This window comes from Filicampus tigris, chromosome 16 (genome assembly GCF_054856515.1).
Source record: "Filicampus tigris isolate MCC_2025a chromosome 16, RoL_Ftig_1.0, whole genome shotgun sequence".
In the NCBI taxonomy this organism is placed as follows: Eukaryota; Metazoa; Chordata; class Actinopteri; order Syngnathiformes; family Syngnathidae; genus Filicampus; species Filicampus tigris.
In genome coordinates this window covers 9574091-9589904 of record NC_141232.1, presented here as the reverse complement: position 1 = coordinate 9589904, position 15814 = coordinate 9574091, and the positions used below count along the sequence as shown (strand labels likewise).

The 15814-nt window shown below is 43.0% G+C and overlaps 1 protein-coding gene across 1 annotated transcript; it reads right to left on the bottom strand.

The window, feature by feature from the left end:
• Positions 1-981: 981 nt before the first annotated feature.
• Positions 982-15740, bottom strand: xpo6 (exportin 6). Its single transcript, XM_086055564.1, has 24 exons — positions 14921-15740; positions 13225-13315; positions 12356-12468; positions 11722-11919; positions 11437-11596; positions 10518-10595; positions 9872-10394; positions 8686-8812; positions 8427-8536; positions 8219-8327; positions 8013-8105; positions 7747-7816; positions 7504-7663; positions 7224-7316; positions 6770-6914; positions 4725-4871; positions 4419-4608; positions 4166-4321; positions 3880-3994; positions 3567-3738; positions 2788-2949; positions 2133-2231; positions 1814-2044; positions 982-1494 (listed from the first exon to the last, which is right to left on the bottom strand). The coding sequence occupies exons 1-24, from the start codon at positions 14921-14923 to the stop codon at positions 1393-1395; spliced, it is 3447 nt and encodes a 1148-aa protein (XP_085911690.1). The 5' UTR covers positions 14924-15740; the 3' UTR covers positions 982-1392.
• Between the last annotated feature and the right edge of the window lie 74 nt (positions 15741-15814).

Here is a 15814-nt window from a genome sequence, read left to right as displayed (position 1 = left end):
ACTCACGAGGGTCCCACACCCACCCCGCCTGACCCCCGCGGATTGTTGACTGTCTACAAACATGTTTAACTCAACCGATGCCAAAAGTGCGTTCTGCTGTTGGATGGTTTGCTTGTTTCATTTATTTGTTGTGGGCTAAAGTTCTTCCAGCAAGGTGGCTACCAGTGCAGGCATTTGAAAGCTGGAGGTTTTCCCTGAAAATAAAAGGCAGGGACATAGAAAACCTGCTGGGAAGATTGCTGGCAAAGGTTAAGTCTCATAACGTGACAATGAGTCGCGTGAGCCATTGCAAAATTGGTAGACAATTTAGGCAATTTAGGGAAAATGGGCTGAATAGGCTATAAAATTGGAAATCCATGTCAGTAACAGAGTTGCACTGCTTGGAGTGTCAGACTCCAGCCCAACTGAAAATTGGAAAACAAATAAACGTGGAAATATTAAAAAAAAAAAAAAAAAAAGGATGTACGTTAGGTCTACCCACGGTCAAAGGATTTAGCTTGACATCTCGGCTGAAGCTTCGGCATGTGGCTCACTTTTTTTTTCTTCCCCTAGATGGCTAAGAACGTTTTCGTAACTGGGTTGCGTGAATGTTTTAAAAAATTACAAGGAAGACAAAATAAAATGCTGATTAAAAACTTAATTCATTTGTTATATTTGATGTGAGTTGGTGACCAGGAGGAAGTGAAAAGAGAAATGCCAATTTGAGGGTGCTCAAGAGCTATTTGGTATTTGAAGAATCACTTTTACTCAAGCTAAAATTACATTTTGTCTCAGGACAACTACTGTATACTTGATACAAGCGCATTTATCATTTGAAATGATGCATGGGTGTAGAAAAACTCCAACTCTGTCTTGTGTTTAACGAGCATACATTTGTTTTTTACAAAAAAAAAAGCACTTTATTAAATCAAGCAAGTTTTCTCTTTCAGAATGGAATGATGTGAAAGATTTTAAGTCGAGAGTCAGTCTCCTTTGGAGATGAAAAAAAACCTGAAGGCAAAAACGAATAGAAGCAGACATTTCAAAAACTCAAAATGAGTTAAAAGTGCTCAGTCCCAGCTCGGCCCTGTGGCCGAGGCGAGGGAAAGAAGGCCTGGCTCAGACTGGTCCGGGTCCAAAAAAAAAAAAAAAGAAAAAAAAAAGCCAACTGCAGACCAGGTTAACATTTTCCGCCAATGAATCATTGGCGACGCGGTGGGCGCCGCTTTAAAACGACAACAAAAACAACGATGCGCCAAATGTCTACAGTAGAAATCAACAAAACAGCAGCATCCGCAACCTTCCTACAACTTTGAACACGTGAGCCAAAGCCGAGTTTGGAGTGTTGGGCAAAGTGGTCAGCACAGGCAGTCCTTGAACGTCCTGGATGCATCGCGAAGTGGTTCAGTCACGCTATAGCTTGATAGTGCCGGTGGGCAAGCTGCTGTTGCACAGTCTGTAGTAGCGAAGGTCATTCACCAGCCGCTGCACGCTCTGAGTGAACGAAGGTAGGTCCTTTGAAAAGAAAGCAAAAGAAAAGTCCCGATAACTTACAAAGAAGCTGTAGTCATGTTTCAAAATACAGCGGAACCTCGGTTCATGAACAAAACGGCTGCGCAAACAAATATTGCTTCGGTTCACCACCACCGATTCACTTTTAGTTACAGCATCCACGTGGGACGTTCAGTTGTGGTTCCACCCGCAAAAACATTGTTCGCTCCGAGCGTCGCCTATTTCAGGTATTTGTGTTTTTTTTTTTACTCTAAAATTAGCCTCTGAAAACTGCACCGTGATCGTGAGCAGAGTTGTCTCGTTTCGGGTCGTTCGTTCTTACCCGTTCCATCTTGAAGTTGCGCGCGAGGACAGCTCGCTGGTTGGTGTCCACACCGTCGCAGCTGTTGAGGAACTCTGGCATGAAGGCTGAGTAGAAGGCATCGAAATCCACAGAGGCCATGTTGTAAATGGCCAGGGTGATTTCCTCCTGGAGAAGGTCGTGACTCTTGTGGAGAAGGACCTGCAGCAGCACGTTGATGAAGTGGAAGAGCATCGAGGTCCGGAAAAGCTTCTGGAGGGGACATCAGGCATGAGCATGGATCAGCTGGACCAAGAGGTGCGACTCGCAGCGGATTACTGCTGTGACTGCTGCTCCTTACTCTGTGATACAACTTGTGCTTGCTGTTGAGGGACTCCAAGTAGGAGAGATTCTGCTTGAAGATGTGAATGTCGGGCTGCAGGAAAGATTGGCCGAAAGCCTGACGGAGATAATCGAGCGCAAGTTATAGCATTGTGTCCGACTTGAAGCGTATTGATATTAACGAGAGCTATGACGGATTCCAATATTCAGGAAGGTCTTCTAATTTTTTTTATGGCTCGCTATTCTCAAATTCACCCCCTTGCTTTTTATTCCCTGGACTAAGCTATTCACCGAAAAATTCCCCCAGCTCTGGTTTTCGGAGTATTTTGGGGGTCTTTCTGTAACCTCCTAAGATGCCCCAAGATGGCGCCAGAGCCATGGCTAATATGAAATTAGTATTAGTGTCAAGGAAGTATCGATGTCATGATGCACCTCGACTGTTTTCAATTTTTGTTTGCTGGGGAGGAGTTTAGCCCGCGTCGCATGTGAACTTTTTTGCTCTATTGAGTGACTATTAGGAGGTCTGGTTGTGCCAATTCCTCGCATTTTTACACTCTGTCCCTATTTCCAGGAAACAGCAGAGGTTCACTGTAAGACGTGCGACTTCCAGGAACTAGAAAATGGGCAAATGTCTTAATGCAGTGACAAAGGTGAGCAGTGATGTGGATACTTACCTGCATGGCAGCTGTGAAGTGGGCTTCGTTCTCCATCGTGTCCTCAGGGGCTCCTCTTTGGACACTTGTCAGAATAGACGTCTTAAAGAAGTACCTCCAGTTTTGGTGAAGTATTTGGTATAAAAGCTCAAACATCTCTGCTTTCACATCAGGAGAGGACCGCTGCCAAAAGACGAGACCAATATCCGCAAACGTTTCGTACACGAGCATTTCGCCATACTAGGATTAACCCAATGACAGTTTTGGACCGTTTTTGGACGATTCAAATGTTGCTTAAAGCGGAAGTCAACCCAAACATATTTTTTTCAAGAATATGTTCCCAGCAGGCCCACTAGTTGAAAGAGGGCGTTCTGATAAATATTGCGTTTGTGGAATAAGTGTTAATCCACTCGTTTTTCACCATCTCTGGGGGCGGCCATTTTGTCTTCTGTCGACTGAAAATGACATCACAACTGCTGACAAGGGCCAATCACGGCTCAGATTCGGACAACAGGTCAGCCGCGATCGGTCGTTGTGAGCATTTGTGATGTCATTTTCAGTCGACAGAAGACAAAATGGCCGCCATCAGAGATGGCTAAAAATGAGTGCATTCTGCTGCTTTAATTTATATCCCACAAATGCAACATTAATCAGACTGCCGTGTTTCAACTAGTGGGCCTGCTGGGAACATATTCTCCCAAAAAAATATGTTTGGGTTGACTTCCGCTTTAAGTATTGCTGCAGAGTTTTCACACGCATAAATGACAACAGCTTCATTCTCGGGGATGAAATAAACTGACCTCTGCCACAACTGGGTAGACCTGCTCCATGCATAGAGAGAGAATGCTAGGTAGAAACGGTTTGAAAGCCTGACCGGGTTCTTGTACCACCACCTGCAGGATTCTCAAGAACTTCTGTACCACTCGACAACCTGCGCTGCCCTCCTGCAAAATACTGGCTGCCAGCTGTTCCCTAAAATATACACAGGAATGACGTCGTCACTCTCAAGCGTTTCTTCCTCACAATAACGACCAGTTCAGCTTCGGCTCGCAGCCTTGCTCTGGACAGCAGACAAGATCACAAAAGCAACAACGACAAAGAGAGATTTTTAACCTGGTGAACAAGCTGAGGAATGTGTGGAGGATCTGTCCGGTGAAGGCAACACCCATCTGGACTCGCAACGCCTGAAACAGCGTCAAGAAGAAGGCCAACATCTCATCCGTCACGTCTGAAAGGAAAAAAGCACAATCGGTAAAACCCTCTTTGCTTCACGCGGTCTTTTAAAGGATATTGTGCCTGCTTTGAATTGTAGTACCGACATTGTGGGTGATGAAGCTTGGTTGTTTTCATTGCCCCGAGCCAAGTCAAAGTAGTGAGAGAGAAAGAGAGACGCACTTACCTGGCTGCTGAATAAACACAGGGAAAAGGCTGAGGGACACTTGGACCGACTCCTGCAAACTCTGGTAACAAATCTGACGGGATTTGGTGGACTCTCCTGATATGCTATCCACTATGTCTCGAAGGACAGGCAAGGTTTGCTGTATCACTGCTTTCACTGATTAAAGGGGAAAAAAAAAAAAAAAAAAAAAAGAATGGAAGGACATTAGGGAAGGGCAACATCCATTTAGCGGCAAAAGGGCAAAATGACCTACGGGCATGCATTTCAGGTCGCCGTGGAGTTATGTTCACCGTCCCTCTTAACATACGATATTCCCGCGTGAGGGCCGCCAGCATGCTGGCGTGGCTGCCGGACCGCGTCTGCCACTGCTGCTCATTCTCTGGCAAATTTGGCCACGGGAGAAGCAGCATGTTGGACAAAGCCCGACACACGAGCAAGTGGGCCTGCAACGATGCAATCGCACCCACAAATCAACGCAAGTGCCAATGAATCCATCCATTGCAGTAAATCCGTGAGTCAGAGATGGCCATGCGCAAAGGAGCAACGTGTCATCATTCACCTCTAGGGGGAGCCTGCGAGTCTGATTCTCAGTTATGAGGTTGAAGATGTTCTGAACAGCAGGCAGAGTCACCATAAACACAGGTCGCACTGTCAAGGTTATGGAAACCATCAGATGGCACGCGCACAGCAGTAACTTTTCCGGCACCTGCACACAACAACAACAACTGTTAGAGATGACACAGAAAAGGACATCGTTTTACCGATGAAATCTTAATATTTGGATTAGACCGTTTTGTTTGAATTAATGATATTAAAGGGACGGTGGGGCCGGGATGGCCATGTTTTCACTAACAAGTTCATTTTATATATTTTTTTGATCAGGAAAATGAAAAGAGTTGCCATTTTCTAGTGTATCCATTCATTTTGGAAAAATGAGGAAATAAGTAACTCAATGAATAACGCCTCTCGTTAATTAGGCCAATGGCCGCGTACCCCTTCCGCTCTATCCTTGTACGGCCAGAGTCACGGGAGGAACCGATTACAAACTCTTTATTGGAAATCATTGTACTTTTATTGCTTATAACGTCCAAAAACGACGATCGATTGGCACCAAAATTTATGTGGGCATCCTTACCAATGCCCACTTCAACATATCAAAGGGATTAGCCTCTCCGTGGCTGATTTATATGAGAATGAGGAAATGTGGAAGTGAGCAGAGCTACATAGATTTATGCTGGGACAAGCGCAACACTGCTTCTTTGCTTAGAAGAAGAAGAAAAAAAAAACAAAACACTGCTTATTTGCTGATCACGGTTAAGACAGGCAGGGCATTAAACACCAGTCAGGATATTTACAGAGACTGAAGTGGAAATGAGTAGACGTGCACATTTATTTGGATGAGGAATGGCCCCAGTTTTTCGACCGACAACACGCCGTCCAATTTGGAACATAACAGCCGAAATGGCACATTCCAATGCAGCCACACTCGGCTGTGCAGTCAGCCTCCTCGCTGGAACTTTTTGTTCGCTGAACATTGACGCTTGTTCGATGAGGGCTTACCTCACTCACGCCGAAGGTGGCGGCTGCAAGCGGTGTCGGACACCGCACGCGATTGCTTGGGAGGCAACCCCGCGACATGAAGACGCAGGCTCATGTTCACCTCCACACGCGGGGTGGACAGTAAGGAGCTAATGTCCGAAATATAACCAGTCGGGTTTGTGTGCGCATCCATGCCCTTGTCCTCTTCAGCTTGTGAAAGTGAAGGAGCAATCCCCACGGTATTTTTGATTTTGTGGAGGTGATCATGATGGGGTCACGTTTTATGTCAATAAATCCAAACTATTGTGCAGAACACTTTTATACTTTCACAGGTTGAAGTGGACAAGAGTAGTAATGTGCATTTGCATTTTGGTGGCGATCGGTCACCGTTTTAGACAACAGAACTGTCAAAGCGAGCAATATTACCACGCTTGGCTCCCTCCCGTGACCTAGACCGCTGAGACCGAAAACATAACATAAGCCACTCCCCAAAAGGGGGCGGGCCAATTTGTCGTAAATCTAATCATAAAAAAAGACCTTATATCACTACAGAGTCTTTTGAGGTGGGCATTTTAGTACTAATTTTCATATGCAAACCTATTATATAAGTGCCAATGTTAAGCTCACCCAAGTGTCTCTTTAAGTGAGGGCTGTCTGAATAAATATTCTTGATTCAAAAGATTTGTTTTTTTCTGAAGCCAATCTAAATGCATATCACAAGCCTGGGGTAGCCATACTTCTAAGTTTAGGCTCAAACTACATGTTGTGGTTATGGCATTGTGTGAATTGTTCGCTGTGGTATGGACCTGCACTGCATCAAACTGTGACTGGCTCTAATATTTTGAACCTCTGGCAAATTTGGGGCAAATTACAAACAGCTCTCAGTATGATGCAGTGGAGCGCTACGCCACAGCGACTCCAGCATCAAACATTGCGAGATGAACATCTCATTCGAAACCTTGAATTGTTATCTTTGTAAAGATGACATTTTTGACAACTGCCAAATGGTTAATCCGTATGAACACCAGAGTGAAAAACTGTTTAAGTACAATGAGAGCATTTTACCTTGGCAGTGATGAGGGGGCTACTGGCATCCACTGCAGACGTTATGAGGTTGACAAACTGGCTCTGGTTTTGACTGTGAACCTCACTGTAGAACTGCGCAAGCCAATGGGAGTAGGCTTGCAAAGCTGCAAGGGCCTGTGCATGTCTGCAACACACACGTACACATTGGCTATTAGTTCCAGATTGTGACTGCACCTTGGTATTAAGGGACATTTACAGTAGTTCTGGGCAATTCATGAATTTGATCAATTAAAGGCAGACTTGATTGAGTGAGGGAAAATCATGAGCTTGAAGGAAGGAACTGTCAGAATTGTCTGAGAAAGTGAAACATTTCAAGGGGTCTGAATACTTTCCGTACGCACTGTATGTATGAATTGTACGCCACCAAGCACACTTTTGGAAGCCGAACTTGTCTATACGTGTTTAAAATACTGCCAATGCTTTAAATACTTACACGTCGATGAGGTCTGGTTTGAGTACAGAAGGCACTGCGGTTTCCAGGTCGTACAAGCTGGTCTGAGACCCGTAGCAAGTCACTTCTACCAGCCTGAAATAGTTAATAATAGTTTAGTTGGTTTTAGTTTCATGACGCAAAGCAACCACATATATCAGGCCCTGCCCTGAAAAACGCATAGAAGCAAGAGTCAAATGCAGGCAGTTACAACATTTTATAGACCGTTTAGCTCAAACATCAACAAAGTTTTGGAATTCTGGAAAAAGACGAGCTCGCAGACCTCTCAACAACTGCAAGGGCGTCAGTGAAACGTGATGCGAAAATCTCCCCGATGAAATGTTCAGCCAGGCGCCCGACAGCTTGGAGAAGGGAGCTGAGGTCCCTGAGAGAGCAGTGAAGTCGGCGGCAGTCATTCTCAGCAGTGATATTTAGCCTGCGAACTGGAATGGTAGAGCTTAGATTTGAGCTTCGGAACCGGACCGCGGCCACACACAATGAGGGAACGGATGGGAGGGTTTCTTACTTGTGCCAGTGGTGACAATAAACTGCTGCAGACCCAAGTACACATCCAAGTTTTCTTGAAGAATGGGAAACTTATGGGGAAAGCAAATTATTAATCACTCAATTTCATTTTTACAACACACTTTTCTGTTACAAAAATTGACATACATTCAGTGGCCAACATTTGTTTGGAGTACTTTGTAGTATAGTATGCCATAAACATTAATCATGAAATCATGAAAATATCTAAGTGATTTCACGGACACAGAAGCCATCTAGAATTCTTACCAAAGTAGAAAATGCATGGGAAGGCAGCAGCTCCATCACCTTGGCAACAACCTCCAGACTCTGACGCAGGTACTTTTGCCATTCAGTCTGTTGCTGTGGTTATCAAATTAAAAAAAAAAAAAGACATTAGGACTGTAGTGCAATTTGGAAGATCTGAAATTCCTCTGCTGTGGGAAACTGCTGCGGATGTGCAAGCATGTTCTTACATCATCATCCAGCGTCTCATCATCTAGTTCTTCTAATTGAACCTGATTGTATCGAAACTGGACGCGATTCATAACTTCTCTCAACAGAAGGACTAAGGCATCTTTGTACCTGCAAACGAATAACAGATTCATCAAAATCAACCATGCTTTACTCTTCTACGGCAAAAGGAACGAGTGGAGGATGAAAATGTTTTTGGACTCAAGGTACCTGTTGAGAACACTTTCTCTGTCGGCTAGTCTGCTTTTGATTTTGGTTGTAAGAAAATCCAAAAACACACTCCATATATCCAAACAGGAAAAGTAGCCCTCATGGGTAGGCTGCCGTAAAAAAGAAAAGAAAAAAAAAGCAACAAAACAAACCAAGCTTATTGTTAGGACAAGTTTATAACTCTTGTGCAAATATGAAAAATGGATACCAATCATGCCTACAGAAGAAAAACAACAAACCTAATTGCAAAGAACCTTACCTGGTTGAAAGTGTACTTGAAAAGCAGGGCAAGGAACTCTACAATTGGAAACTGAGGACTGGACTCAATCCGCCTCAAGTGAACGCTGACAAACAGACGCAGAAAATCTGTGAACTTCTCCAAGTAGCTGTAAGACAAAAAAATATATACAAAGAGAAACAAGACAGATTATTAAGTTATTTCATACTAATTCAGATGCATCAATTTTACCACCGCTTATCCCTGTTCAGGGTCACGTGTGAGTTGGAGACTACCCCAACTTAGTCTTCACTTCACCTGGTTTTGGGAATGTGGGTGGAAGCCACACCTTCAAAACCCCCACACAAGAACAGGGAAAACAAGCAAACACTACACAAAGGGCAGAGCCAACATCCAAACCCGCAAAATTATGAACCAAATAAGTCACAGTGCAGCCTAGAATTCCAAAATAAATAAGAGTTAAAAAAAAAAAAAAAAGTTGTTTATACACAACTAAAAGAGGATGTTAGCATGACACACATGTGACTGACATTCTGAACACATGACAATGTTGAGAAACGGGCTACTAAATAACAGCTCAAAGCAATCTTAAAAGAGAAGAGTTAATAAAAAGCACTCTAACATACACTGGGCAACTTCATTTTAACATTCTGCCAACTTGTCAACGCACGCATTAAGCTGTTCAACGTTTCAATACTTTTTGCACATACCAAGGAGCTGAGTGGTCAAATTCACAACAGGTGTTTGACGCATGAATCGACCAACTGGATGGATCACCAAAAGGCATCGAGTTCATGTTTACGTCCTTGAAAATGTCTTGGTCAATTCATTGACGTAACACCGGTTGGGAATTTTGCCGTTCAACTCGAAGAGCAAGCATTGAACACTGAGCAGCTGGACATGTGCAAAGGTTTAGAGGTCAAATTAGGTTCACCTGTAAAGGTTGTAGTGCGTTTTAGGATAATCGGGAAATTTCAACTACGTTTTTGGGGATGTCAATGTCTGGACACAATTAGACAAGCATCAAAGAAATCTGCGTTTACAAAGGAAAGTGACACTGTCACAGCGGTTTTCATTGAATGATAATGTCTCATAGTGTGGTTGCACTTGCATTCTACGCAGCGCTGCATTAGGAATACAAAAAATAAATAAATAAAAAAATTAAAAAAACTCTTGGAACTCTTTGTGCAGTTGGTCTGAAACAAACCTCTCGTCAAGTTCCTGGAGCCGACTCTTGACTGTATGAGCGTTATTCTCGCGAGTGAGCCTCTGTAGAAGAAAGAAAGTCTGCTGGAACATGCGTAAGAGGTACTCCTCAAAATCCATGGGCACGCAGTTCTTTGACACCAGTTCGTTGACGCAGGTCATGGCAAGTACGCCGAGGCGGGAACGATCAACCTTGCTGCCCTCACTCGGCCGCCCTCCGCCGTTTGACGAGGGTGGCATTGTCCCGGCGTTGAGGTGTCCGTTAGAAGATGAGGAGGTTGAGGAGATGAAAGACCCGGATTTGGCTTTTGTCCGAAGATCGCAACCAAAGCGTGCAAAGTGGAAGATGGATGCCAGCAGAGTGGGTGTGATGTTGGTGGACAGAGGAATCCAACTGAACAGGTGGGCCAAGCACTCCAAAACAAGACAACAGAGCTGCTGGCTCTCATTGTCTAGTGCTGCCATGGGCTGGCACAGAAGCTTTGAGTACTGACTACCCTGAAACAGCGTGCCCAAAAGTTCCACTGGAAGATTGAAAAGACACAAAAGAGAGTGATCAACACACTTTTATACAATTTACAGAAATACACAAGCAATAACCATCCAAGTCTTTGCCGTGTCAAATAATCGGAGAAATATCCACTCACCACATTCTCCCGATGTGGGAGAGGGCGGCGGCGTGGAAGCAATGATGCTGTGCTTGTCCCAATAAGTCTCCAGGATGCCTAAAAAGGAGGTCAGAAGGTAAAGCCAGTTAAAACTGAGCATAACAGCACTATTGCTACCAATCAGACAATCCACAATTACAGTTGCAAACTGAAGTAAAAGTTTACTTTGTTCTGTGACTAAGCTCATATTGACATTAACTGAAATGCCAATCTGTTTCTTTCTACTCCCCCAAAAAACACCACAATTTCACATTGGGTGTTCGGTAGGATGCAGTGACGTTTTTCTTTGTTACATTCTCAAACCTTTACCACCTAGTACCAACTAAAAATAATACTGAGCGCTCCAAGTATTACCGCAATTACTAACATTAAACTACAGTGGCGTGGTAGGTCTAAGAAAGATGGTCAACAGGTGGCTCACACTCGGTGTGGCCCTCGATTTATTTTTCAAACAAAAAAAAAGTTACATTTTGCTGAGCTGTTGAAAGATGTAATACCAGTGTTAACCACAGGATGGCAAACATCGTTCACCAGCATCTCCAAACCCAGGCCGTGTACGAGAGAAGAAGTGTGTGTCATGGCCGCCAAAATGCCAGCCTCAAAAGTACACAAACAACAGCAATTCCCCCCCTCAGTGTTGGCAGCTCATTTGACGTGTATGAGAAGTCTGTAAATTCGTGTCCTCCAAAAAAAATTGACATATTCAATTATAATATGTAGTTGTATTTGTTTTTGTAGTTGACCAGTGGATCTTCTCTCTAAATATTTGAAAATGAAAGTACATATGTACATATAGTAAATTGGGACAATGAAAAGTCAAGGTACCACTGTATGGGTAGCATTTTCAATCGAGGAACCTCATTGTACAATGTGTTAAAGTACAAATGGTTGTGCTTACCTGTCAACAGTCCAAGCATTGTCGGTACCTGATCCAGCAGCAGTTTACGCAGTTCGTCTTTCCTGGCAACACTCAAGTCTTCCCGAGGACATGCGAGTTCCTCCGATGTGGTTTTCAGCATTACCAAGCCTAACTGTGCCAAAGCTGGGGACTGAATCAACTACAAATCACATCCCAACAAACACCCCCCCAAAAAAATTACGGTACTTTTAAGAGGTTGCACAAATGTGTGATTGTTCTCAAATAGAATAGAATAAGCTTCTTGTGAACGCCAACGGGGCTTACCTGAAGCGTGTTTGTAAAGAAATCGTGATAGAACATCGGCCAGTCCTGGCGACCAATATCCACAATGACTTTGCAGAGTTTATTACGGATGAAATAGGGCACCGATTTGTGGTGTTCAAGTAGGAGTTTGGGCAAACAGCTGCGAATCTCCATTTTGTCTTGCGAAGCTACACCGATCCACATCTTGTTCACCAGGTTCTGAAAGTCAACAAGACAACTTTGGGAAATGTGGCCTCCCTGCAGACTCTTTGATAACTACAGTAGTAGTCTGTGATGGTAAACATGTTTTTCCGTGGTGAGATCAGATTGAAAATGCAACACTGCAGAGCTGTGTACTTTAGCAAACAATGCTGAGGTTGTTTTGCTAAACGAGGAAAAAAAATACAGATAGAAACAACGTATAGCTGAAGCCTATCTGTCAATTGTACTGCGCATAAGATAATCAACCATCCACATTCACAACTAATGGAAATTTAAACATGCATGTGTGTTTTTGGAATACTGTGAGAAGCTGCTGCACAAAGGCCCAAAACTGCAACATTTGACTTTGAGGAAGACAGGCTAACCACATGCACCGCTGCATCGCTCTACTTAAAACCCATACAGAGAGAAAAAAACAAAAAAAAGAACTTACTTCAAATACGGTGAGACTGTACATCATGACATACTCATTCCGGGTATTAGAGAGGAAGAACAAGCAATGGCGCCACGCTCCAGTCTGCTGTGCAAAATTATTCAGCAACTCTTCTGTAGAAACAAGGAAGTAGGACTGATCAATGATAACCACCAAAAGGTGGACTGCGACATGTCATTTGTGAGAGCGCGGGATGTAAATTACAAAAGCAATGCAAACAATTGTGAAACTAAATAAGCATAGTATGTTGGCAAACTCCTCTGTATTTAAAAAAAGATATAAAAATGACTTTGCCAGCATGTTTGGTCTACAAATGCTGTAGATCTTTTTATGTCATATAAAGGACAACTTTTCTTTCTGTCAATGTGCTATTTAAAGAGCCGAGCCCTCTTGTGAAAACGGTTTTCAAATGATTGTTATTCCTGACTTCATATTGCATAATTTTGGGGCAGTTGAACTATTAAATAGCGAGGTAACAAAAAAACAAATGTCACAATACGCGATATTGTGTGTGTGTGTGTGTGTGTGTGTGTGTGGGGGGGGGGGGGGGGGGGTCGGCGATGTGAAAAACCTCAATAATGTGTTTTTGTACATAACAGCAGTGACAAAGAAATAGGCTGGGCCTGTCATTTTATTGTCATGTGTTCCTACTGGCGGTGCAAAGTATAAGGTCTATGTAGTAGTTCACAATGCTGTGCTCGGATAAAGCGTGCAAAAAGTAATGTTTTTTGACGGATATGTGCTGCTTTTAATATCATAACATGCAAACATCAATATCGTGGCTATTTTAATATCGCCGTTACTGTTTTACATCGCTACTTATGAGGTTCCACTGTGTAACGATCTGCTTTGATGAAAAGTGCACATACCTATTTCTCGTTTTCTTTCATTGGTTGTGCAGCTGTGAAAGAACTCTGTCATCAGGCTCTCCAGTGCACGCAGTGACGCCTCCTCGGAAGCCTGATGAATAACGATACAGTAACAAAGAGTGCAAAATAAAACAAAGAGCCTAATAATAAGTGCCACAAATCAGACGTACAAGAAATAGTCCTTCAAATACAATTCAGGAATGTCTGGCATATTCATTTTGTAATCCGTAGAGGAGGGGTGGGATCTGAAATGCTTTGCTTGTACTAACAATATGACTGCAAACAGAGAGAAGCTAGTTAACAAAAGCAGTCAGTATTGCATTTGACCATTTTGCTGCTTTATTTTGCGATGTTTCCAACCCTCCACCAACTATTTCTCAAAAACCATGGAGATCTTCCTTTAAGGCCATAATTGCTCAACCTTAGGTGGAGTGTTTCTATAATAATAATTTCTATAAACCTGATAAGATGTATTGTTTACAAATGATTAAAGGGGAATTTAAACTGAACTGGTGCACACATTGAAGCTCTGATTTTTACATGTCGGTTAAAAGAAGTGAGCAACAAAAGCTAAACATACACTGGCCACCATTATTTTTTAGGCATGATTACTCAATTATTAGCTTTAACTTAAAAGGCTCTCATGTGCAGACCATAGTAAAACAACCTAATTTGAATGCCCATTTCTATATATATTGAGAGTTCATGGATGTCCACCTTTAGTCCTTGACGCACGTTACCCTTCACATACTTTTATAGAAATAGGATATCATAGAAATAGGGTAGACATTTTAGCCGAATGCTGCTAACATATGAGGTGTGTCATAGAACTTCCACGAATTATGTACTTCAAATCCAAAATACGAGTTTTCCCCTTCAGTGTTGATCAACTAGCATGTATAAACAAACATCCTTCTGTGTTTATTTTGCTCAGTGCATGAGAAGAAGCTAGAATTATTGCAGGACAACTCCTGGTGGCTTCACCATGGCAACGACTGCCAATGCCATGAACATTTGATATCTCTTGGCCAAAGATCTCCGTGCTGGAATCCTGGAAGACTCTTTTCTGATGTGCATGAAGGAGTGGTAGAGTAGGCTGGGAAAGTGTTCGAGACTCAATGAGGATTACTTGTAGTTTGGATTTTAAATATAGTACAGTATAGTACAGTGCAGTGCTGCGCTTGATAACATTTATTACAACGCCAGGACACATTAAATCGTAATGTATTGTTCCTAAACGAAACGTCGATGTGGTTAAAATTTATTGATTATCATTCAATTGGTGAACGATTAAAAAAAGGGAGAGGTGAAGATTTTAAAAGGCGTTCCTGTGGCATGCGGGTCCAAATTCCTCATATGGGCCACAACTTGCCGGGGCTCAACATGACTATAAGGAAGTGTTCAGTTTTGCAAGATGGGCGTCTTGTTATGGAATGGCCTAATGAGCTGTCACATCCCGTGAATTACCTGCAAACCGTTACACGATGAACCAGCGTCAAAGACCTTTGACCTAATATTCAAATGACAACGGCTGTATGGAAATACATTAGATTATTTTATAACTCAGTATCATTTTTGTTGCTGTTTCATTGGCCTGAAAGAGGCGCTTTTATGACCTACGTTATCTTTTAGCATTTACGGCAGGAAGAGCCGTGGCCCCCCCAAAAAAATAAAAAGGCGTGTATATTGTACTTACCATTTTTGGGCTGCCTTGGACGTGTCCTTCAATTCTGTTAGTCTCGGATTAATTACACTAATACGACAACGTTAAATTACCGAGCTAGCAAAAAAACTGCAGCTAGCGTTAGCTAAGGTGTAGCTCGCTAACGTAACCGCAAAGGGGATTCGTCATGGTCTGCTCGCTTTAATTCGCGATTCCAAGACCAAAACACTGATTTATTTTGCCCAAACACTGGAAAACATTTACTGACTAGAACCTCGCTCGACTTGCACTCGTTCTGGATTACTAAGCATGTGATGAATAAAGCATGCTACGTGCAACTGCTCTACATGATCGTGCGATGTCGTTACCCGTTCATTTTCGAAAATCATTTCTTTTGGCTGACATTCACCACTAGTCCCAACCCTGGAAACATGTGTAACGCTAGTTATCTTTTTGTGGTTCTGTATCAAGTATCGCGACGCGGGCGTCAGTTTAGCCAAATGCTATAACGTTGCCGTGGCTAACTCACTAGCTTTTCTAGAAGGATGAAGGCATCGTTTTCGTTCGCTGTGCAAGCTGGCCAAACGTAGACATGCTTCCAGGGCTGGTGCTCGTGACCACTTGTTGTAACCGTGGGTAATTTAAAATCGTGCAAATGTGCACATTAAAATTATTATGCTGACAATTTCGGAACAATTTACATGCTCAGCGCGATAGTGGCTGTTGTTGCCCCCTCTTCTTCGCTTGGGGCGGCGCAGGAATTTGTTTCGATTAAAATACTCTACGTTCACTTTGCCACTTCCTATTTTGAAGCAGAAATCAACCAGCCGAAAGCGGTTCATGTCAAGCTACCCAGGGAAGTCAAAGCACCAATATCCTGTATTTCCTTTCAAAGTTAAACGCTTTAACTGTTGACGTTATACATTT